This window comes from Elephantulus edwardii, unplaced genomic scaffold (assembly GCF_000299155.1).
Source record: "Elephantulus edwardii isolate Elephantulus edwardi_28Jun2011 unplaced genomic scaffold, EleEdw1.0 scaffold00122, whole genome shotgun sequence".
In the NCBI taxonomy this organism is placed as follows: Eukaryota; Metazoa; Chordata; class Mammalia; order Macroscelidea; family Macroscelididae; genus Elephantulus; species Elephantulus edwardii.
This window is the reverse complement of record NW_006399872.1, coordinates 9,036,519-9,060,616: the sequence shown is the minus strand read 5'-3', so window position 1 is coordinate 9,060,616 and position 24,098 is coordinate 9,036,519. Positions and strand designations below refer to the sequence as shown.

Here is a 24,098-nt window from a genome sequence, read left to right as displayed (position 1 = left end):
CCCTCTCCAAGGACCCGTCCCTCCTGGCAACATGTCCAAAGTATGTCAGACGAAGCCCCAGAATCTTTGCCTCCAAGGAATAGCTTGGTTTAATCCTCTCCAAGATGAATCTGTTTGTTTTCCTGGCAGTCCATATATAATTAAATTCTTTTTGTCATGATTTTGTTGAGGTGCTTTGCATCTTTGCTTATGAGAGATATTTTGGTCTATAGTTTTGTACTTTGGTGGTGGTTTGGTATTAGGGATATGTTTGCTTCACAGAATAAGTCTGAAGTATTCCTTTCCCTCTGTCCCCTATTTTCTGATTTTGTGACAGCTCTCCTCTAAATGTTTGCTAAAATTTTTCTAGTAAAGCCATTTGGCTGAGAGGAGTTTTTTGTTGGAAGTTTTTTTATGACCTACTCAATTTCTCCTTTTATGATGAGTCTGTTCAGGTATTCTAATACAGCCTGTGTCAGTTTGGGCAGTTTGTGGGTTTCTAAGTATTTGTCTAATTCCTCTACATTCTTATCTGCATGAGTATCAGTTTTCATAAAATTCCATTATTAACCTTTTCCTTCTTAGTGGTACTGTTGTGACATCGCTCCTTTAATTTCTTACTTGGATTATTTGTCTTTTTTTTTCTTTTCCTTTGTTACCATTGGCAGTGGTTTGTAAATTTATTGACTCAAAGAACTAGTCCTGGTTATTGATAGTTTCAGCTCTTCCTGTTTCTCTTCCAATGGCTTAGTTTTTAGAAGTAGATTGCCAGACCTTTCTTTCATTGTGCCTCTCTATTGCTTAGAATTTCAACCTTTTAATTAGTAGCTTGATGGAGATACAGTCGAGGTTGTATTTTTGGTCTGTGGATTTGTCTTAATTTTCTTCAGTTTATTTGAACTTGAAGAAGTGTAATTGATGGTTTTGTTAAAAAACTATCTTAAGAACAGATTTGAGGCGTTGTTGATCACCAGTAATTGAAGATTAGAGGGGATTCTATGTGATGAAATAAAGGATATCATCCATGGAGAGAGCAAAAGTTAAGTACAAAGACAGAGGATAAAGGAAAAGCAAAAATGGATGTCAGAAGAAACTAGAAAAATGGCATTAAAGCACTGAGAATGTAAAACAAAGGGAAGAAATGCTGAAGTAAAAGAACAGAAAGAAGATTTCAAAAGAAAGCTCAGGAAAGCAAAGCAAATTATTATAATGAAATGTGCAAATAGCTGGAGTCAGAGGAAAAATTAAGAACTCACTTGGCATTTCTCAAGCTGAAAATGGAAAAACAAATTCAACCCTCAAGTTACAATATTGAGAGACACCATCCACAAAATCTTGAATGATTCAGAAGCATCAAAATACGATGGAAGGAATATAGAGTCATTGTACCAAAGAGAATTGGTTGACACAGAAAAATTTCTGGAAGTGCCATCTGAATAAGGGCCATAATAATAAGAAGTACTGAAATTTTCTCGGAGACACTGTCAAAAAAATAATGCCCTAGATAGACGAAGATATTCAAATGGCCGTCAGACACATGGAGAAATGCTCCAAATCACTGTCAGTAAGAGAGATGCAAATCAAAACCACAATGAGATACCATCTCACTCCAGTAGCAGTAGCAAAGTTTAACAGGACAGCAAGTAATAAATGTTGGAGAGAATGTGGTGGAATAGGAACTCTTAAATTGTTGGTGGGATTGCACAATGATACAGCCATTCTGGAAGGCAGTTTGGTGCTTCCTCAAAAAGCTGAACATAGAAATTCCATATAACCCAGCTATATTGCATTTCTTGGAATATACCCCAAGAAAATGAGAACTGAGGCTCTAATGGAAAATTGTACTCTGGTGTTTTTAGCAGCATTATTCACCATTTCAAGAACATGAAAACAGCCCAGATGTCCAACTACAAATGAATGGAATGAGAATTTGTGGTACATTCACACAGTGAAATACTACACAGCATGCAGGAGTAATGACTGTAAATTACTATCTAACTTGGGAGGGGCTGGAGAGCATTATGCTGAGTGAACTAACTCAGTCCCACAAGGACAAATACTGTATAAAATCATTATTGTAGAATGAGTATGAGGATCCAAGGTGGGGGTGGGGGGACAGTGAAAATAGATGGGTGAGGATGAGTGGGTGTAGGGTGTTAACAAAAGGTTACACAATTTGATGGGTGGGTGGGGTGAAGGAAATGAGAATGATCTTTGGTGAAAAACAATGAATTCAAACTTTGTTAAGTAGAATAAATTTTTTTAAAAACTTCTGTAGAAATTGGGGACCTCTAGTGGCATAGTGGCAGGAACCTGCACTGCAATCCCAGAGGTGCATGATTTGAATCCACCAGATGCTCTGGAGAAGGAGGGACAATCTCCTCCTGTGCCAGTCAGATCTGATTTGACGATACACACACACAAAAATAATAAATTTTTTAAAAAAATTTAAAAAATTCCCTAGAAAGAGATGGAATACCAATTTATGTGTTTCAACCAAAATAATGCAACCCTGGATGAGCTCACCAGTCTATGCCAGGTAATTTGGAGGATGACTACCTGGCCGATTGATCAGAAGAGATCCATATTTGTTCCCATTACCAAGAAACATGATCCAACAGAATGTTAAAATTATCAAACAATATAATTAATATCACATGCAAGCAAAATATTGCTGAAGATCATACAAAAACAACTGGAACAGTATATTGACAGGGAACTGCCAGAAATTCAAGCTGTCTTTAGAAGAGGCTGTGGCATCAGGGATATGATTGCTGATGTTAGATGGATCCTGACTGAAAGCAGATAACATCAGAGGAATATCTAGTTGTTTTATTGACTATGCAAAGGTTGTGTGAATCATTACAAACTATGACTAACATTGAGAAGAGTGGGAATCGCAGAATACTTAATTGTGCTCATAAGAAACCTAGACCCAAGAAACCCTTGTCTAAATGGAACAAGGGACCACTGCATACGTATTCAAGCAGCATGCTAAGCAAATAATTCATGAAGTTGAACTCTAAGAAGAGGAATGCACCATTGGGTTTGGAGAAATAATCATCAACCACTTGCATTATGCAGATGACACAACCTTGCTTAAAGTGAGAAGGACCTTACATTTTTGCTGCAGAAGATCAAGCACTACAGCCTTTAATATGGATTACCTCTCAGCATCAAGAAAAGAAATTTATCATGAGATCAATAGGCAACATAAGATAGGTGGAGACAGAATTAAAGCTGTCAATGGTTTCAGCTTTCTTGGTTCCATAATCAACACCCTTGGTATCAGCAATCAGGATATCAGGAAATGTATTGCTTTGGGAAAGTCTGGGACCTTTCCAATATATTGAAGAGCAATGATGTCAGTTTAAAGACTAAGATGCTTCTAATTTAGGAGGTGCCTCGGATTCAGGCCAAGGTTTTTTCAACCAATTGCTATGTATCTGAGTGTTGGGCAATGAATGACAGAAGAGTAACTGATGCCTTTGAGTTGTGCTGTTGGCGAAGAGTACTGAATATCTCTTGAACTGTCAAAAGAATGAACAGATATGTCTTGGAAACAGCACAGCTAGAGTGCTCCTAGGAGGCACGGATGGCTGAACTTTGTTTCCCGTACTTTGGATATATTGTTAGGAGAGGCTATTCCTTAGAAAGATATATCATGATTGGAAATGTAGAGTGTTAGTAAAAGAGAGGAAGACCCCCAACAAGGTGGATCGACAGGTGACTGCAGTCAGAGAGGATGAGGATGCAACTTGATAGGACAGGGTTAAAGTTTGTTGTTCATTGGGTCACTTTGAGTCATCCTTGATTTGAGGGCATCTATAAATGACAAAACAATAACACAAGTTAGTAGTTTGTTTATACTACCCAGGAAGGTCTACTCATCCACTCAATTTAAGATTCACCTGTGAATTGGGTGTTACAGTTGTAGAGTTGTATAGTGAGGTCAATTTTTTCCACTCCTCTTTGCTCTTACACATCTCTTTACCCCTTCAAACTTTCTGGGTCTTCTTTCTTTCTTTGATGCAACATCTTATAAAGGATGAAAGTGATGGAAGGTTTGCAAGGGAGATAATATACTCCATGGTTTGCAGACACAAACCATGCATTCTCTGACTGACTTCTTGCACTGTCTTGGGCAGGGTCCCATTATATTGGCTCGAATATAATTATCTCCTGCAGTGTTTTCTTAGCTCACTCACAGTGCCTGGTTTCTAACATCTTTACATTATAAGCAATCTAATTTATGACTGGTTTTTTGTTTTGTATGTCTTATATTTAGTAATGTTGTTGTATGCTGTTAAATCAGAACAAATTAATAGCTGACCTTCCAGCGGGCTTTCAAAGCCTATAAATTGCACAGGAGGAAATAGCTCATCTTTCTTCTAAGGAGCGCCTGGTGGATTTGAACTGCGTGCCTTTGGGATGGCCTGCCTATGAGGCTACCAGAGCTTCCATCTTTATTTATGTGTACTTCATGTATTAGGGGGCTGTGGTGATCTAGGGGTAAGAAGCAATCCTAATGCAAGCAGTTTGAGTTCATGAGTTCCTTTGTGGAAGGAAGATGGGCAATCTCATCCCACGGGATTAACTGCCTCTGAAAACATGCTGGAGAGTTAGCATACCTTGGGGAAGCTCTGGTAATGTAGTTCATAGGGAGTTGTGCTGCTGAATCCTCCAGTGACTTCTCAGGAGAAAAGTGGACAATTTCCTGCAGTGAAACTTATAAGTCCTGAAAACACACTGGAGTGCCAGCTATGAGGCAGTTCCAGGATCATGAGAAGGCAAAACAAAAGTAAGATTTGATGTGAAAGTGGAGCTCCTCTTGAAGCACTTCCTCCCAAATAGTGAGATAAGTTGGGACGTCAGGCTGGAGACTAAGGTGTGCCTGATCCAGGCTATGTTGTGTTGTTGTTATGTGCCGTTGAGTTGCTTGTGATTAATAGCAACCCTATGTACAACAGCCATAAACTCTGCTCTGTCCTGTGCCAATCGCACTGTCTCTGACACTCCTATCCTGATTACCCCAGTCACTGAACCAATCCACCTCATAGAGGGCCTTCCCCTCCTGCGCCGTCTCTCCACCCTATCAAGCATGATGTCCCTCTCCAAGGACAGGTCTCTCCTTATAACATGTCCAAAGTATGTTAGATGGAGCCACAGAATCCTTGCCTCCAAGAGGCAACCCAGTTTAACCCTTTCCAGGATGACTGTTTTCCTAGCAGTCCATGGTACTCTCAATATTCTTTTCCTGCACCACAGTTCAAAGGCATCAATTCTCCTTCTATCCTCCTTGGTCATTGTCCAACTTTCTGAGGCGTAACAAGTGATTGCAAAGACCATGGCCTGTATCAGACGTACCTTAGTCTCCATTGCTCTTCAGTACTTTGGAGAGGTCCCCAACAGCAGACTTTCCTATGGCAATACGCCTTTTAATTTCCTGGCTACTGGTGCTGAGAGTGTTGACTGTGGAGCGAAGCAAACTAAATCTGTGAACAATCTCAATCTCTTCACCATCTATCCAGGCTATAGTCTTTGCAATTACATGCTATGTATCAGAGAGTTGGACAGTGAATAATAGGGATTATAGAAAGAGAATTGATGCCTTTGAGTTGTGGTGCTGGAGAAGAGTGTTGAATATACCATGGACTGCTAGGGGAACAAACAGGTTTGTCCTGGAGAGGGTGAAGCCAGAATGTTCCCTGGAGTCAAGGATTCTGAAGCTTCGTCTGACATACTTTGGACATGTTGCAAGGAGGGACTGGTCCTTGGAGAGGGACATCATGCACAGGAGAGGAAGACCCTTGATGAGATGGATCGATTCTGAGTGGAGTGGTGGGAATGACTGTGTTTGAGACAGCGAGGTTGCCACAGGATAGGAATGGTGTTTAGGGCTCTTGTACATAGGGTTGCTATGAGTTGCAAACGACTCAATGGCACACAACAACAACAACAACAACAACAACAACACAGGATGTCAGTTTCATAAATATGAAATCCCAGATGCCCAAAATCATAAAAGTAGGACTAACTGATCTCATTTCAAAAGAGTCTTCACAAGAACGGCAAGAACATTACAAAACCCAGAAAAACCCAAACCAGTAACTGATTAATGAATAAGATTAGGGAGCCTTTTCTCCTCACAACTTCCCAGGAGTACTGGCACAGCCTAACGTAAACACGTGACCAAAGAAAGGTAATAAATCTGTGCTCTGTGGCCCTGATTCAGGGCCAATACATTCATTCGGTGAATTAATGAGTTAAATGCATTCTCTATTTATAACAACCTGAAAAAGTTGCAGTTGTTTTCATTTTCGCATTCCGGAAACATGTAGAGATTTTGGTGGCCAATTCTCACAGGTGGTGAGCGATAGGGGACTTAAAACTCAGCCCAGCTGCCCATCGCCTCTGGAGCCACCTAGGTGGAGGTTCTAAAAACTGTGGACATAATCCATTAATAACAATAGTTCACACACGCTGTTTTCTCTGGACCAAGCCACTCTATAAACTTACTTCTTAATCAGCCTTCAAAACAACCGACCCCTAGAGCTAGAAACTATTATTAGAAATTGTTGCCTACTCTTTAAAGGTGTGGCCACAGCTAAGTGTGGCTGAAGAGCTCTAAACATTTAGGAAAGAAAGTTAGGGTGAGGGGGAAGTGTCTCAGTCTTTCAGTTTTCTGAAGGCATGAAGTGTCTGTGGTTTTCTCCACATCCTGTACCCCAAGATCCCCGAGTGAGGTTGGGCGCCCCTTTGTGCCCAGGGATGAGTGCCCAATTATAATGCAAGGTCTCGCCTTCAGCTCACACTTGGGGGCGGGGGGGGGGGCAATCCCGAAGCAATGCACTCCCTTGGCGGCCCAGCTTCAGCCTCTGAATCCATTACCATTGCCACTGCACAGCCAGCACAGCGGTTTGAGGAGCTCAGCTGACTTGGGGGCGGACCCGGGCCTACGGGCGGAGCCGAAGCGCCGGGGCGAGGCGTGTTTGCTGAGGCGAGCGCGCCCGCGGTCGCTTCTACATAGCGCATCCCGCCAGTTTAATCCCGAAGACGCCTCTCCAGAGATGCACCTTCTGCTCCTGCTGCTTGCACTGTGCCAGACGGGCCGCGTTGTCCTGTCGCTCAGCTTCAGCTTGCAAGGAAAGTGGTGGATTCGCGGCGCGAACGACTCGCTGCGGCTTCCGGGGATGGTTCCCGGCTGCGTGCACAGCGCCTTGTTCCAGCAGGGCCTGATTCAGGTATTGACCGCGGCCCTGCTCCCCTGGCGGTGAGAAGGAGGGACTCTGAGAAAAGGCCTGGCAGTCCCCAGAGCTCTAGGCTGTTCTCATCGCTTTTGCGTTAACTTCCCCTTTGAAACTTCTGGTGTGTGGCAAGAAATGCCAAGGCAGTTTATCTACTAGACTGAGACAGACCGGACCTATGCTGAAGCTTCAGAAATTATGGAAGGCGGAAATTTAAGTGGAGAGTGGTATCTTTGCCTTCAACTTCTTGGTTACTGTAGTGCCGGCTGAAGTGGTTGGGTTTGTATGCAAAGGACACACTGCCACCGAAAGGCATGAAGCGCACTGGCTTTAGTAAGGGTTAACAGTATCGTTTTCACTTTTAAGCCACAGGAACTTAGATTTCAGAAAGTTACTGAAAGTAAATTGGGAGAGAATGAAAAAGAGAAAGTTTATATTGGTAAAGGCTAAAGTGTGAAATATTTTAAAGGTGACTGAAATGCTACTACTCTCTTCACTATGTGCGTGTGTCCCCGTTCCAGAAGATGGTCTAATTTCTAGATACCTGGGGCACGAAGAACAGCTGCTTTTGGAGAATGATTTACAGTTTGGAAGCCTATGTCCATAGATTTGCAGACTTCCGTCTTCTAACGCTGTTGCCATTCCACCTGCTGTCGTTTCCCTTTTCTTTATAGAGTTTGCTTTGGACAAAATGTACAATGGTGGGTGGTTTGCATACATTCACCCAATTCTCATGCCAGCTCTTAGGGAATGAATGTTTTTGCCTGGGTGCTGTGGAGTTGTGGAAGGAGGCTTGGTGTTGCAGTGGTAGAGCGCTCTGCTAACCAAAAGTTTTTGAACGCAATCTTTGGAAGCTCTGCAGGAGAAATACCTGGTAGTTTCTCTAAGGTTTAAAAAAAAATGGCTAAAAACTTAAACAAAAAACCATCCCAAACACAAACTAATAAATGCACCCCCACAAATGACCCACTGATGTCAACTTAATTTTTTAAGACAGATTGTCATACTTTTTTCCCAGTGGCAGCAGGCTCCAGCTGCCAACCTGTGCTTAACCTCTGAGCCACCCCCTCTCACTAAAGATTAGAAAACTCTATAGAATGCTCGGGGTTACTATTGCGAGAGTCAGAGAGGACACAAAATTTTCCAAAAATCACATAGCAATTAAGTGACAGAAATGGGATTCTTACACAAGTCGAACTCCATAGCCTGCATTCTTAACCACCTTGCTGCACTCTACTAATTTTTGAAAACTAACGCCTTTTTGAAACACTGGCTGATTGTCAGGAGTAGTGTTCTATCCTTACTTAAATGAGAGAATAGTCCACAAGGGTTATGCAAAATTTATAAATTGAGGTTCTTTACTCCCCTACCTCTGCCCTGGTAATGCACATCACAAATAAGTGAATTCTGGAATAATATTGATCTTACTTTTAAGTGCTTTAACTGTTTTTCATTAACAAGTTAGTTAGAACATAGAACACAGTTGACTTTGGCACACAGAGATTTCACTACATTTGCCTTGAAAGTTTCTGTGCTTATTTTGCAGGATCTTTCCTATGCCCCTAGGTCCTTGGACCATGCAAATATTTTGTGATTGACTACTGTTGTTATTATGTGCTGCTGAGTCGGTTGCAACTCATAGTGACCATAAGTACAGTAGCTCTGAACTCTGCTCTATCCTGAGCCAATCTCACTGTCTCTGACACTCCTACTCCCCATTACCTTAGTTATTGTGTCAGTTCATCTCATCTTCCTTCTCCAAGGACTGGTTCCTCTGGGATATGTGCCAAAGTATGTGAGATGGAGCTTCAAAATCCTTGCCTCTAGGGAGCAGCCTGGCTTCAACCACTCCAGGACAGATTTGTTTGTTCTCTTGGCAGTCTATGGTATTTTCAGTACTCTTCTCCAGCACTACAACTCTAAGGCATTGATTCTTCTTCTGTCATCCTTATTCATTGTCCAAATCTTTGATGCGTAACAAGTAACCGTGAAGATCATGATTTGGATCAGGCACACCTTAGTCTGAAGACTGATATTATTGGTCCTCTACTCTGGAGAGGTCTCCGACAGCAGATTATCCCAATGCAATATGTCTTTTAATTTCTTGGCTACTGGTATCAAGAATATTGATTGTGCAGCCAAGCAAACTGAAGCTGTTAACCATCTCAATCTCTTCTCCATCTATCATGGTGTTGCCAATTGGATCAGTGATGAGAATTTTCGTATTCTTGATGTTGGCTTCAATCCACATTGAAGACTACAGTCCTTGAACTTCTGCAGCAAATACTTTAGGTCCTCTTCAGTTTCAGTAAGCAAAGTTGTGTCATCTGCACAGTGCAGGTGGTTGATGAGTCTTCCTCCAGTCCTGATGGCACATTCCACCTCATAAAGTCCAGCCTACCAAATGATCTGTTCCACATATAGATTGAAAAGATATGGAGATAGATAGGATGCATCCCTGACAAGATGGAAGGAATACACAGAGTTACTGTACCAAGAAGAATTGGCTGACATTGAAGAAATTAATGAAATGGTATATGATTAAGAGGCAATGGTGATGAAGGAGGAAGTTCAAGCTGTTCTGAAGGAATTGGCAAAAAAGAAGGTCTCTGGTATTGATGGAAAACCAATTGACATATTTCATTAAATAGTTGCAGCCCTGGACATGTTCATTAGGTTGTGCTAAGAAGTCTGGAGGAGAACTACCTGGCCAACTGACTGCAATAGATCCATATTTATTCCCATTCTAAAAAAAAAAAAAGATGATCGACAGTGTAGAAATTATCGAACAGTATCACATACAAGCATGATCCTGCTGAAGATTATCCAAAAATGATTGGAACAGTACATCGGCAAATAACTGCCAGATGAGCAGGTGGGGTGTAGAAGAGGCCATGGCATTAGGGACATTATAGCCAATGTCAATGAAAGCAGAGAGTACTAGAGGAATCTCTGTTTAATTGACTATGCAAAGGCATTTGACTGTGTGGACCACTACAAATTGTGGCTGACCTTAAGAATGGATACTTAATTGTCCTTATGCGAAACCTATATTTGGACCAGAAAGCAGTTGTCAGAATAGGGGCATGGTTCAAAATCAGGAAAAGTGATTGACTACTGAAGATTAGTTAGTAGGAGCTCTCGTGGCCTTCTGGCAAGACACTGTCTGCAATCCCAAAGGCATGCAGTTCGAGTCCACCAACTGCTCCGTGGGGGATGGGCGATCTCCTCCTGTGCAATCAACTGCCTCTGAAAACTGTGAGTTAGTTCCAACTTGACAGTACACAACAACAACAACTAAAGATTAGTGATTCATACTCACCAGAAAAAAGGTCTGGTATGTACTTTTATAAAGATTACAGCTAAGGAAGCCCTGTAGAATAGTTCTAATAGAAAATATTTGAGGTTGCCTTGAGTTGGAATCAGCTTTGTGGCAAAATCAGTTTTGATTTTGTTTTTGCTTTTTAGTTACAGAATTAAGCCAATGGTAAAGAATAGTTTTAGCAAAACTGAACATAAGCCTATGTTACAGGACTCACTAGCTCATTTGGTTACTACTTAAAGAGAAAGAACACTAGAAGTTGCACTGCTAATCTAACCCAAAGGTGGCACCTTTTTGGCAATTCTAATTTACTACCAGCGCCTCAAGAGAAAGATGGGCAGTTTCCACCCATGTGATTTACAGCCTAAAAAAACCTACTGGAGGTTCAGTTTTGAATTGATTTCAACACAGTGACAGTTAAGTTTAATTGAGTCTTTCAATAAGGTTGATATAAGTCTTAAGTTGTGTTTAGATGTGAGAGACATTACAGGGATTTGTGAAAATAAAGCGTATTGAAAAAAATATATGTAGTGTTGGAGGAGAGTCATGAATATCCCATGAACTGCCAAGAGAACGAATAGGTAAGTCTTGGAGAGAATGAAGCCAGATTACTCCGTGGAGGCAAGGATGGTGACGCTTCGTCTTGCATACTTTGGGCATGGGCATGTTGTTAGGAAAGGCTGTTCCGTGGAGAAGGACATCATGCTTGGAAACATGGTGGTACAGCAAAGGAGAGGAATACCCTCAACCAAGTGGATCGATACAGTGACTGCAGCAATGCGCGTGAGTATGTCAGAGATTGTGAGGTTGTCATGGGACAGGATAAGTTTCAGATCTGTTGTGTTTATAGAGTTGCTATAAGTTGTATTTGACATGACAACACCTAATAATGATAATTGAAAACAAAAAAATCATCAGTATCCCTGCACTGCAATCCTGAAGGCACGTGGTTCTAATCCACCAGATGCTCTGCTGGAGACGGAGGGGTAATCTCCTCCTGTACCAGTCAGATCTGATTTGATGGTACACACAAAATTAAAAAAAGTAAAAAAAATCATTAGTATCCATTTTGTTTGCAGATGATGAGATATTTTTGTTTTTCCAGCTTCTTTTTTGTTTTTAAAATTGTGATTTGAGGGAAGCTTCCAGCAGCTTTTTGATGCTGACTTTTTGGTGATTGATCACAGGAAATATTTGAAAGCTTAGACTAGAAACTTCAATATATTGTGTTTATGTGAAAATTTGGGCTACATTTAAAAAATATGTTCATTTATTTATTCATTCACTTAATTAATTATCATTTAAATATTTATGAGATGTATTCTGAAATAAATACATACAATATAGCAGACTAAAGTGCTTAAAATGGACAAGTGAAGACAATAAAACTTTTACTTCAATGAATATTCTAGTGGAAGAGACTGACATTAGGTAGATTAATAACTGGTAATATACTGAAGATGAATAAAGGAGGGGTAGATGAAGAGAGATAAGTTTGGTTGGGAAAGATTGTTGTTAAAGAAGGTTTAAAGGGATGCTTTTAGATAAAGTGGCTTTTAAGCAGATGAGCATTTCCCTGCAGAAATGAAACCCAGGCTTTGAGTTGGGAACACAGTTCCAGGAACTGTGGGCAGGACCATTCAGTTGGAGCCTAGTGAGCCGGAGAGGAGATGACGGACATATAGGGCAGATCATGCAGCGTATATAAACCACGAGCAACACTTTGGATATTATTTCACATATCGTGGGAGTTTTAGGCTTAAAGTAGTGTGATTAGATTTTGCTTTTAAAAAGTTTACTCTGGCTGTTGTGTGAAGATTACAGTGCTAGGGGATTATTACAGCTGTTAGGGCAAGAGATGACTTCTGATTTGGAGTAGGGTACCTGTCCCATTTTCCAGTTCATGGATTCTGATTCATAGTGGCCTTATTACTCCATAGGGTTTTCAGTAGCTTACTTTTCAGAGATAGCCTTTCTTCTGAAGCACCACTGAGTGGACTTGAACTGGTAACCTTTTGGTAAACAACTGAACATGTTAACTGTTTACATTACCTATCGACTCCTTGCAGTGAAATAAGCCGTAGTTGTAAGAAGGTGTTTTGAGCATAGAATTAACAGGATATGTTGAGTTGGATTTGTTGATAAATTAAGTGTAAAGATAAGTAGAGAAAGAGAAGTGGAATGAGGCTTTAGGGTTTATAGGCCACGCAGTTGACTGATGGAGTTTGTATTTACGGAAAAGCATAGGTTTTCTGTTTTCTGTCTCATTACTGTTGAGCCATAACTGACCCTATAGTGTATTTCCAAGGCTGTAAATAGCCTGAGAGGTGAGTATTTATTTTTCTCCTGGGTAGTCACTGATTGTTTCAAACTCCCATAGAGGCATGGCCTTTGGGTTTGTAGAGCAACTTCCTAAAGACACCACCAGAGAGAAGCTCCGGTGACTTTGTGGTAAGGAGTTGCAGTTCAAATCCACCCATCCAAAGGAAGATGGTTTGAATCTACAGGTTGCTCAGTGAGAGAAATATAGGTCATCTTCTTCTATGCTGTTTATAGCTTCTGAAAACTGTCTGGAAGGTCAGCTGTTCATCAGTTCTGACTCCATGACAATGAACAACAACATTATAGGAGCAAAACCTTAGGTATTGTGGTAAGACTATGTTTGTTCTACTAACAGTTATTCATTCAGTCTGCTGTTAGGAAGACATTACTGTTGCTAGTTGATGTTGAGTCCTTTGTGATTCACAGTGTTCCCGTGTCTACAGAGTAGAACTGCACCTTAGGGTTTTCAAGGAATGATCTTTCAGAAGCGTTTGTCATGCCTGTTATGCAAAGCACCTAAATTTGAATTTTCTGTCTAATAATATGGTGCTTAGCTTTTTCAGACTTCACAGACTTCCAGCCTTCTAATAAGCATTAGAAAGGAAAAAAAAAAGCAAGAGCACTTTGTAGGAGGCCACATTCTTATGAGACAGAAAATGTAATTAATTACTTTGTAATGTGATAAGGATGACAGAAGAAGAATTGATTGCCTTTGAGCTGTGGTGCTGGAGAACAGTATTGGCAATACAATGGACTGCCAAGAGATCAAACAGTTGTGTCCTGGAGAGGGTGAAACCAAGTTCCCTAGAATAACTTAGTTTCACAACATTATAATCAAGGATGAAACTTAAAAATTGACTTCTTGACTATGAATTCAACACTATTCTGTTTTTCCTTCCCAGCATAGTATACTACATTTATTTAAAATGGCCAAAGCTGTTCCATCTCATCTCACTAGTGTCTACAATGGTGGTGTTCATGTGTTCTGTTTCATTTTTCACAATTTCTAGTTTTCCAACATTCCAATTATTAAATGATGTTTGTCACTTTTTTCCCTTCATTTCAGCTAACTTCCAATCTGGGCTCTACCACTATACTACTGTGTTCCTCTATTGTTCATAGGGTTTTCAGAAGCCTCTTGTTTAAGAAGTGAGTGATCAATCCTGCTTCCTATCCCAGAGATTAGCACTATTAATATTTAAAAATAAAGAATATTCATTAAAAACCTTTCTAGGTACACAGATATATAATATGTAAAATATATAGTTTAATGTGGTTTTTCATTTTTTTAAAAATTTAGAGGAGCTCTGGTGGTATAGTTAGTAACCCTATGGTGGTGTCTTCCTGCTATTTCAAATCTACCCATGGCTCCTCTGGAGAAAGATAGTCAATCTCCTCTTCCCCACCAGATGCTCTGCCGAGGAAGGAGGGACAATCTCCTCCTGTATCAGTCAGATCTGATTTGACGGTACACGCACACACACAAATAATAAAATAAATAAAAAAATCTCCTCTTCCACATTTTATTACCTCAGAAAATTCACTGGGAGGTCTTAGCAATATTTTATGGTCAAAATGATACTTACTACCATTTTAAATGTAGTACACATATAGATATACTATTTGATGCTACTGAGTCAACTCATAGCGATTCTATGAACAAGAGATCTGAACTTTGCCTCAACTTGCACCATTCTCATGATGTCCAACATGCTCAAACTCATTGTCACAGTTACTGTGTCAGTCTATCTTGTTGGGAGTCTTCCTCATTCTCTGACCATCCACCTTCCTGAACTTGATGTCCTTTCTCCAGGACTGATCCCCCCTGAAAAGAAGCCCAAAGGATGTAAGACAAGTTTTACCATCCTTGCCTGTGAGGAGCAGCCTGGCTGCGCTTCCTTTAAGACAGATTTGTTCATCATTTTGGCAGTCCATGGACTAATCAGTACTCTTCTCCAGCACCGCAATTCAAAGGCATTGTTTCTTCTGTCTTCCTTATTTATTGTTTGACTTTCAGATGCATAGGAAGCAACACTGGGAGCCAGAGGATAGCTTTTAGTTGAGTGCCAGTCATTATCCCATGTAGTTGTATTTTTCTTCAAGCTAGACTGTGAAATTTATCTTTATGTAATAGTTCTGTAATGACTAAGGATGGCAGAAGAAGGATCGATGCCTTTGAGTTGTGGTGCAGGAGAAGAGTATTGAACATTCTCTGGACCGCCAAGAGAACAAACAGGTTTGACCTGGAAGAAGGTGAAACCAGGTTTCTTCTCGGAGACAAGGATTTTGAAGCTCCATCTCACATCCTTAGGGCATGTTGCCAAGAGGGACCAGTCCTTGGAGAAGGACATCAGCACAAGAGGGAAGACCCTGGAAGAGATGGATTGACATAGGAATTGGGCTAATGGGGTTGAGTGTGATGGAAATAGTGAGACTGGCTCAGGATAGGGCAGGGTTTAGAGCTATTATGCATAGGTTCACTATGAGTCTCAGGAGACTCGACAGCACATAACAACAACAACAACAACAACATAGTTCTTTGGTGATTTCCATGTGTAAAATAGAATTCTTGGCATTTTTTTGTATGCTTTCACATAATTTCCTCAATAGCCCTGGAATGTAAGCCTAGTTATTCAGAGGTTATATAACTTGCTAAGTGGTGGAGCAAGGGTTCAAAGTCAAATCTTTTTTTTCACCAGTCCACGTTTTCAATTAGCAGGAAGAACAAGCAGTCAACAAAAAAGAACAATTCTAATTTTAACCTGTTCATTGAAAACAGGAATAAGTTTTCAAGAATTGATAGTAGTTTTCCAGGCCTTTCTTTTGAGAAGCCTCTGGAAGATTCAAACCTCCAATGTTTTAGTTATTAACTGAATATGTTAACAGTTTGCATCAGACAATGTGCCTCTTATAATGACTAAGTACTTGAATTGTTCACTAAGTCACTATAATTGCTAAGCTGACTCAAAGCTGTTGTTACTGTGTACAACATAGTTGGAACCAATCCATAGTTGACCCTCCAGTGAGTTTTCAGAAGCAGTTAATCACACAGGGGATTGCCCAACCTTCTGCAGAGCAGGTGGTAGCCTTCAACTATATGCCTTCGAGATTGTAGCACAGCTTCTTGCCACTGGGCCACCAGAGGTCCCTGACTCAAGGCTAAATGTCAGTTATCAATTATTGTATACTCTTTTAGATAGCATTCTCTGAGAATGCATGTGCAGTAAATATTTTAAAAAGAAGTAAATTAAGGAAAGTAAACTGTCAATTTCAAGATTGAAGTCAATGATTTCACCTTACTTGCATCCACAGTCAACAGCTTTGGTACCAGCAGTCAGTAGATCAGGAGACGTATTGCATTGGGACAGTCTGCTCTCAGGGACGTCTCTATATTACTGAGGAGCAATGATGTCAGTTTAAAGACTAGAGTGCCCCTGCTTCAGACCAAAGTCTTTTCTATCACTTGCTATACATCTTAAATCTGGGCAGTATTTGAATAAGGATGACTGAAGAAGAATTGATGCCTTTGAGGTGTGGTGTTGGAGATGAGTGCTGAATATTCATTCCATGGGCTGTCAAAAGAATAAGACATAAAATATGTTTTGGAGGAAGTACAGCCAGAGGGTTCCTTGGAGACAAGGACCTGCACACTTTGGGCATGTTGCTAAGAGAGGCAATTCCTTGGAGAGGGACATAATGCTTGGAAAAATGGAGAGTCAGTGAAGAGGAAAAAAAAGACCCACAATGAGATGGATTGACACAGTGATTGCAGAATGGGCTAGAGTATGTCAGAGAGTATGTACAGAATGAACTCAACATCAAGAAGACAAAGATTCTCACTACTGGGCTAATTGACAGCACCGTGATAGATGGGAGATTGAGGTTGTTAACAATTACAGCTTGCTTGGATTCATGATTAACACTCTTGACACCAGCAATCAGGAAATCAAAAGATCTGTTGCACTGGGAAAATCTGCTGTCAGGGACTTCTAAAGAGTACTGAGAAACCTGATCCAGCCGATGGTCTTTGCAATTATTTGTTATGTATCAGAGAGCTGGACAATGACCAAGGATAACAGAAGAAGAATCAATGCCTTTTAGTTGTGGTGCTGGAGAAGAGTCTTGAACATACCATGGACTGCCAAAGAACCCCCCACAAAAACCCAAATAGTTTTTATATAACAAATAAAGTGAATTAAGGTAAAAAAACCCCCAAAACAACAAATAGGTCTCCCCTGGAGAGGTTGAAACCAAGTTTTCTTCTTGGAGGCTAGGAGTAACTCTGTCTTACACATTTTGGGCACATGGCCAGGAGGGACCTGTCCTTGGAGAAAGACATCATGCTTGGAAAGGTGGAGGGACAGCACAGCATAAGAAGATCCTGGATGAGATGGATTGATACAGTGACTGGAGCAATGAGGGTAGGTGTGTTTGAATCAGTGAGACTGGTTTAGGATAGGGCAAGATTCAGAGCTGTTGTACATAGGGTCATCACAGGTGACTCGACGGCCCACAACAACAACAACAACATGTCAGAGATTGTGAGGATAGCACAGGATAGAAGAAGGTTCAGATCTGTTGTTCACAGGGTGACTATGAATTGTTCTCAACTTGATAGCACCTAACAACAATAACAAGCCTTTAAAATGTGAAGTAACTTGCTCATGTCCCACAACTAAGCAGAAGTGTGTGCAGAAATGAAAACAGCTCAATCTACACCATGGTTTGTAGTCTGTGGATAACGCTATAAGCACAGCTGGCCTCTGGCCTTGTGCTGACTGATGAATTGACCTTTTGTACCATCACTTTCTATAGAGTAGTTGATTTGATTTTTTTATATTCCATCTGGTGTGTAGTCCTTGTTAGTATTGTTTTTTTTTTTGAAAAAAAAAATTCAGTGTGGAACTTGATCTTGCAGAGTTCTATCGTGCAAGTAATTTCTGTAACCAAAGCCATATTTTTCTACTATTGGTCCTTCCTTTGTATCCAACTTTTGTATTTCAATCACCAGTACATATTTTTTGATTAAAGCACTTTTTTCCCCTGCTCTGTGAACTCTGAGTATTCCATTGAAAGTGTTAGCAAATGAGAATGCTAATTTCACCCACCCTAATATGTTCTATTTCCTGCGGTTAGGGTCTCTCCAGAGTGCTAAAAAGCAATGATGTCAGTCTAGAGATGAAGGTGTGCCTGATCCAGGCTGTCATCTTTATAATTACCTGCTATACATCAGAGAGCTGGACAATGACCAAAGATGACAGAAGAATAGATGTCTTTGAGTTGTGGTGCTGAATAAGAGTATTGAACATACCATGGATTGCCAAGAGAACTAACAGGTCTGTCCTGGAGAGGGTGAAGCCAACCTGTTGCTTGGAGGCAAGGATTTTGGGTATGTGGCTCATGGAGAAGGCCATCATGCTTGGAATGTGGAGGGACAGCACAGGAGAGGAAGACTGTAGATGAGATGGATTGACACAGTAGCTGGTAAAGGTAGGTGTGTCAGAGACTGTGAGATTGGTCCAGGATAGAACAGGGTTCAAAGCTGTTGTGCATAGGAGTTGCTATGAGTTGTGGTCAACTTGACAGCACATAATAACAACAATGGAATATTCTTAGGCAGCTTTGGTGGCCTAGTGATAAGAATCTGTCCTGCAATCCTGTCGGCTTGAGGTTTGAATCCACCAGTTGCTTTGCAGAAGGAAGATGAGCAGTCTCATTCCTTGGGACTTACTGTCTCTGAAAACCCGCTGGAGGGTCAGCTATGGGTCGGTTCTGATTTGATGATGCACAGCAACAACAACATCAACATGATGTTCTTACAGAGCTCTAGTGGCTTAGTAGTAAGAAGCTGTGCTACAATCATGAAGGTACACAATTCAAATCCTCAAGCTGCTCTGAGGAATAGAGATAGGCAATCAGCTATGGGTTGGTTCTGACTAGACCATACACAGCAGCAGCAGCAGCAAGAACAACAACAACATGTTCTTAGGGACTTCTGGTGGTTTAATGGTAGGAGTTGTTTCGCCAGCCCAAAGGCATGTGGTTCGAATACGCCAGGTGTTCCATGGGAGAAAGATGGGCAGTCTACTCTTGTGTAATTTACTGCCTTTAAAAACTTGTTAGAGGGGCCAACTTCAGGTTGGTTCTGACTCAATGGTATATAACAACAAAACAAGTTATTGTCAAGAAGCACAGTGACAACTATACTATTAGGGTTAAGTGTTGTGCTGCTAACTGAAAGATCAGCAGTTTAAACCCACCAACTGCTCAATAGAGTAAAAGTGAAGCTCTCTCTTCCCATTAAGATTTATAGCTTCAGAAACCTTATCTAAGGTTCTCATGCCTTGGAATTGACTCAACAGCCATGGGTTTTGATTTCAGTTATTATAAGAGGCATCTCAGAACAAAGGCCTGGTGATCTACGTCTGAAAAAAGCAGTCATTAAAAATCTTATGGAGGACAATTCTACATTGAGATTCCAGGAGTCACCATGAGTCAGAGTTAACTCCAGTTAGTTCCCTGGTTTTAGTCATTTTCAAAGGGATCATGAGCAGCTATTTCCTTTAAATGTTATTGTTGATGTTAGGTGTCATCAAGTTGACAATGACTCATAGGGACCCTATGAACAATAGATCTGAACCTTGGCCTGTCCTATGCGATCCTCATGATCCTCGAGCCCACTTTTGTTGTTATATGCCATCAAGTCACCTGCAACTCATAACGACCTATGCACAATAGCTCTAAATCCTGCGCTGTCCTGAGCCAATCTCACTGATTTTTACACACCTGCCCCATTATACCAGTAACTGTGACAATCCATCCCATCCAGGGTTTTCCTCTCCTGAACTATCTTTCCATCCTAGGCATGATGTCCTTCTCTAAGAACTGGCCTTTTCTGACCACATGCCCGAAGTATGTGAGACAGAATTTCAAAATCCTTGCCTCCAAGAAGCAACTTAGTTTCACCCTCTCCAGGACAGACCTGTTTGTTCTCTTGGCAGCCTTTGGCATGCTCAATACTCTTCTCCAGCACCACAAATCAAAACAAAGGCATCAATTCTTCTTCTGCCATCTTTAGTCATTGTCCAGCTCTCTGTGAAGACTGTGGCCTGGATCAGGAACACTTTAGTTTCTAGACTGACATCATTGCTCTTTAGTACTGTGGAGAGGTCCTTGACAGCAGACTTTCCTAACGTAGTTTGTATTTTGAGTTCCTGGCTGCTGGTACCAAGAATGTTGATTGTGGGAATAGTTAACAACCTCAATGTCTTCTCTCTATTATAGTGCTGCCAATTGGCCCATTGGTGAGAATCTTTGTCTTCCTGATATTGAGCTTCAATTCTTATTGAAGACTATAGTCCTTGGCTTTCTACAGCAAACGCTTCAGGCTCTCCTCACTTTCAACAAGAAGAATTGTATCATCTGCATAATGCAGATTGTTAGATTGTTGATTAATTTTTCTTAAAACTTGATGCCACATTCCTTCTTATAAAGTTCAATCTCTTAAATGATCTGTTCTGCGTATTGAAAAGGTTGTAGTCATTGTTTCAGTCCAACTTGTTGAGGGAATTCCTCTCTTTGACTGAACCTCTGCCTTTCATGGCATGATTTTTTCCCCCTCCAAGCACTGGGTTCTCCTGTCAGCAAGCTCAAAGTATAGGAGATAAATTTCACCAACTTAAGTCTCTGAATTTTTTTTCCTAGCGAAGGGCATTTTTCCTTATTGAGAAAACATTTTAAACTTTTAGTTTTTGTTTCAGAAAAAATAGAGCTGGGAATATGGCTCTCCTATTGAACATTCAACTTCCTTCAAGGATCTGGGAAATGGAAGGGGGGTTCCTGCCCAGCCTACCAGATCCTCATGCAGCTCTGGGACTTAGCAGATTGACGCTTTGTTGTGACTGTAGCACATCTTCCTTTTCGAGCTATTTTTAACTGTGCAGAACCAAGTCTACGGCGTAGAATTACAGATAGGGCTGGATGGAGACATGTGTGCAGGCTGCTAATTAGGTACTCCTTCAAATCTGTGTCCTTAACTGTTTGTACCATATGAATTCATTGGAGTGACTTAGTCTTGTATGGGCAAACAACAGAAAAGGAAGCGAGGTGGCTGGGCGTGGCATACCCCACTTAGCGGAGCAAAACCTCACCATTAACTAGAACTTAAAAAATCAGGTTAATGATGATGATCTATTATGAAATCGCATCCACAATTCTCTCCCACAGTAGTTTACCAGAATATCTCTTCCAAACTAGAGCGTTCTTGGCAGCTATCTTTTTTTCCATCTTGATAGGTATGTAGTGATACTTCTTGCCTCCCACGAGTTTGTTCCCTGAGCAACTACTCCAATGGCCATAGCATTCTGATTTGACTCTCTAGCTTATGTACTTCTGTAGAAGCCAGACAAAGCTGACTGTTCTTTTTGTTGTAGACCCTGCTGGTGGATGGCACATAAAAAGCATCTGGTGCTTCCTTGTACCTGGTAGAGGGAAGTGCTCTCATTGTGCCTGTGCTCTTTCTCATACTTGTGCTGTTCACACAGAATAAGGAACTGAAGTCTTGTTCTGTTCTCCCCCTTGTCTGGGAATGACCTGCTTGGATGAGGCAAACAATTAGCATTGGGCAACAAGCAGAAAGGTTGGCAGTTTGAATCCACACAGAGATGCTTTGGAAGAAGGACCTAATAATTTGATTCTGAAAGGTTATGATCATGAAAATCCGAGGCAGTACAGTTCTCCTCTGAAATGCATAGGATCACCAAGATTTGCAATCAGCTCGAGGACAACAGGCTGTCCTGGGAGCCTTCTCCTGGAAGGGGAAAGTGGAAAAATAGGTAAGAGAGGTAAGACCCAAGTATTATGAAGGGGAGCTCTTAGGACTGGACATTCAGATGGCCTCACATCAGTGACCACCCACTAGGTCAGTTGTCTAGGACAGAGGTCTACAGATGTTTCCTATAAAGGATGTTTTAGGGTTTGTTCACACTAAGGTCTCTTTTGCAGCTGTTCAAACCTACCACTGTGGTTGGAAAGCAGCCAAGAACAATATATGAACGTATGGGCATGGCGGTGTTCCAGAAACCTTTGTGGGTGCATATCCTTTCTTACTCAATGGACAGAGACAAGCAGTGAACTGCATTTGACCTGAAAACTGTCCTTGATGACCTGGGGTCATATGTTGTTGTTATGTGCCATCAAGTTGACGATCACTCATAGTGACCCTATGAACAATGGCCCTGAATCTTGCCCTATCCTGAGCTGTTGTCATGTGTGACACACCTGACCTTGTTACCACAGTTACTGTGACAATTCATCTCGTCCAGCGTCTTCCTCTCCCCTGCTGACCTTTCACCTTTGCATGATATGCCCTTCTCAAAGGATAGAAAATTTATACAGTTGATGCCATTTTCTCTATACAGATATTTTTTACTCAATAAACTTAAGTAAAAATAACTTAAGAAATGTTAAGAGAATTTGAGGAAAAGAGTTATTTTTCTCAATATTGTCTTTTTTTAAAATTTTTTTATTATTTTTTTGTGTGAGTGTACCGTCAAATCAGATCTGACTGGTACAGGAGGAAATTGTCCCTCCTTCCCCGGCAGAGCATCTGGTGGATTGGAACCGTGCGCCTTTGGGATTGTAGTTGCAGCTCCTTGTCACTAGGCCACCAGAGCTCCCCTAATATTGTATTTATTTTGTTGTTGAGAACATGCACAGCAAAACGTGTATCCATTTTATTTATTTATTTATTTTTATGTGTGTACCATCAAATTGGATCTGACTGGTACAGGAGGCGATTGTTCCTCCTTCAGCAGAGCATCTGGTGGATTTGAACCGAAAACATGTATCCATTTAACAGTTTCTACATGTGCAGTTCAGTGACATTGATTACATTCTTCAAATTATTCAACTATTCTTACTCTACTTTTTTTGAGTTGTTCCTCCCTCATTAACACAAACTTACTGCACCTTCAGATTCCTAGCTAATCATTAAAATTGTTATCAACTTGATCTCACATAGGCAGATTTTTTTTTTAAAGTAAACAACTAGCTAAGCTAAATCTGTTTTTTTACTTTAGGAGGACTTAAAAAGACATTTTTGGTTTAAGATTTAAAGACTATTTCAGAAGCAAGCGCTTCAGTGATCCATACACTCTCCCTGGCTCCAGAATGTCTAGAGTTATGAGAACTCAAAAGTTTTTTTCCAGCATTTCCCCCTCTTTTGATCAGAAGTCTTCTCCCTCTTTGGTTTCATTTGGATATGAGACTTCTAGATCTCAATTTTCAACTATGAATCTCTCTCAAACATACCAGAGAGCACACTCTGGAGAGTCTGCCACTCAAAAGAGATATCAGGTACTAATCAGTCTGCCCACCAGGAATTCCCCTCTCGCTGATTGTTATGTCCTTTCTTTCTCTGTTTCTTGGACCAAGAGGCAGTTGTCAGAACAGAGCAGGGAAACACTGCATGGTTCAAAATTGGGAAAGGTGTACGCCAGGGATGTGTCCTATCTCCATACCTTTTCAACCTGTATGCAGAACAGATTATCCGAGAGGCTGGGCTCTGTGAGAAGTGTGGCGTCAGGATTGGTGAAAGATCTATCAACAATCAGCGTTATGCAGATGACACAACCCTGCTTGCTGAAACTGAGAAGGACCTGAAATGCTTGCTGCAGAGAGTTAAGGACTGCAGCCTTCAGTATGGATTGAGGCTTAATGTCAAGAAGACAAAGATTCTCACCACTGGACCAATAGGCAGCATCAGGATGGATGGTGAAGAGACTGAGATTGTTAACAACTCTAGTTTGTTTGGCTCCTACACTCTTGGGACCAGCAGCCAGGACATCAAAAAATGTATTGCGTTGGGAAAGTCTGCTGTTAAGGACATCTCCAGGGTACTGAAGAGCAATGGTGTCACTCTGGAGGCTAAGGTGCATCTGATCAGGCATGGTCTTTGCAATCATGGCAGAGAGTTGAACAATGACTAGGGAGGACAGAAGGAGAATTGATGCCTTTGAGCTGTGGTACTGGAGAAGAGTATTGAGGGTACCCTGGACTGCCAAGAAAACAAACAGATTCATCCTGGAGAGGGTTAAACCAGGCTGCTCCTTGGAGGCAAGGATTCTAAGGCTTTGTCTGACATACTTTGGACATGTTGTAAGGAGGGAGAGGTCCTTGGAGAGGGATATCATGCTTGGGAGGGTGGAGGGACGGCACAGAAGGGGAAG

At 41.1% G+C, this 24,098-nt stretch overlaps 1 protein-coding gene across 1 annotated transcript in view; it reads left to right on the top strand.

Annotated features, from left to right (window-relative positions):
• The first annotated feature begins 7,049 nt into the window (after positions 1 to 7,049).
• The window catches only part of MANBA (mannosidase, beta A, lysosomal), a 226,129-nt gene continuing 209,080 nt past the window's right edge, over positions 7,050 to 24,098 (top strand). The window contains exon 1 of the mRNA XM_006893092.1: positions 7,050 to 7,223. Coding sequence (XP_006893154.1) covers positions 7,050 to 7,223 — 174 coding nt within the window. The remainder of the gene's footprint in view (positions 7,224 to 24,098) is intronic.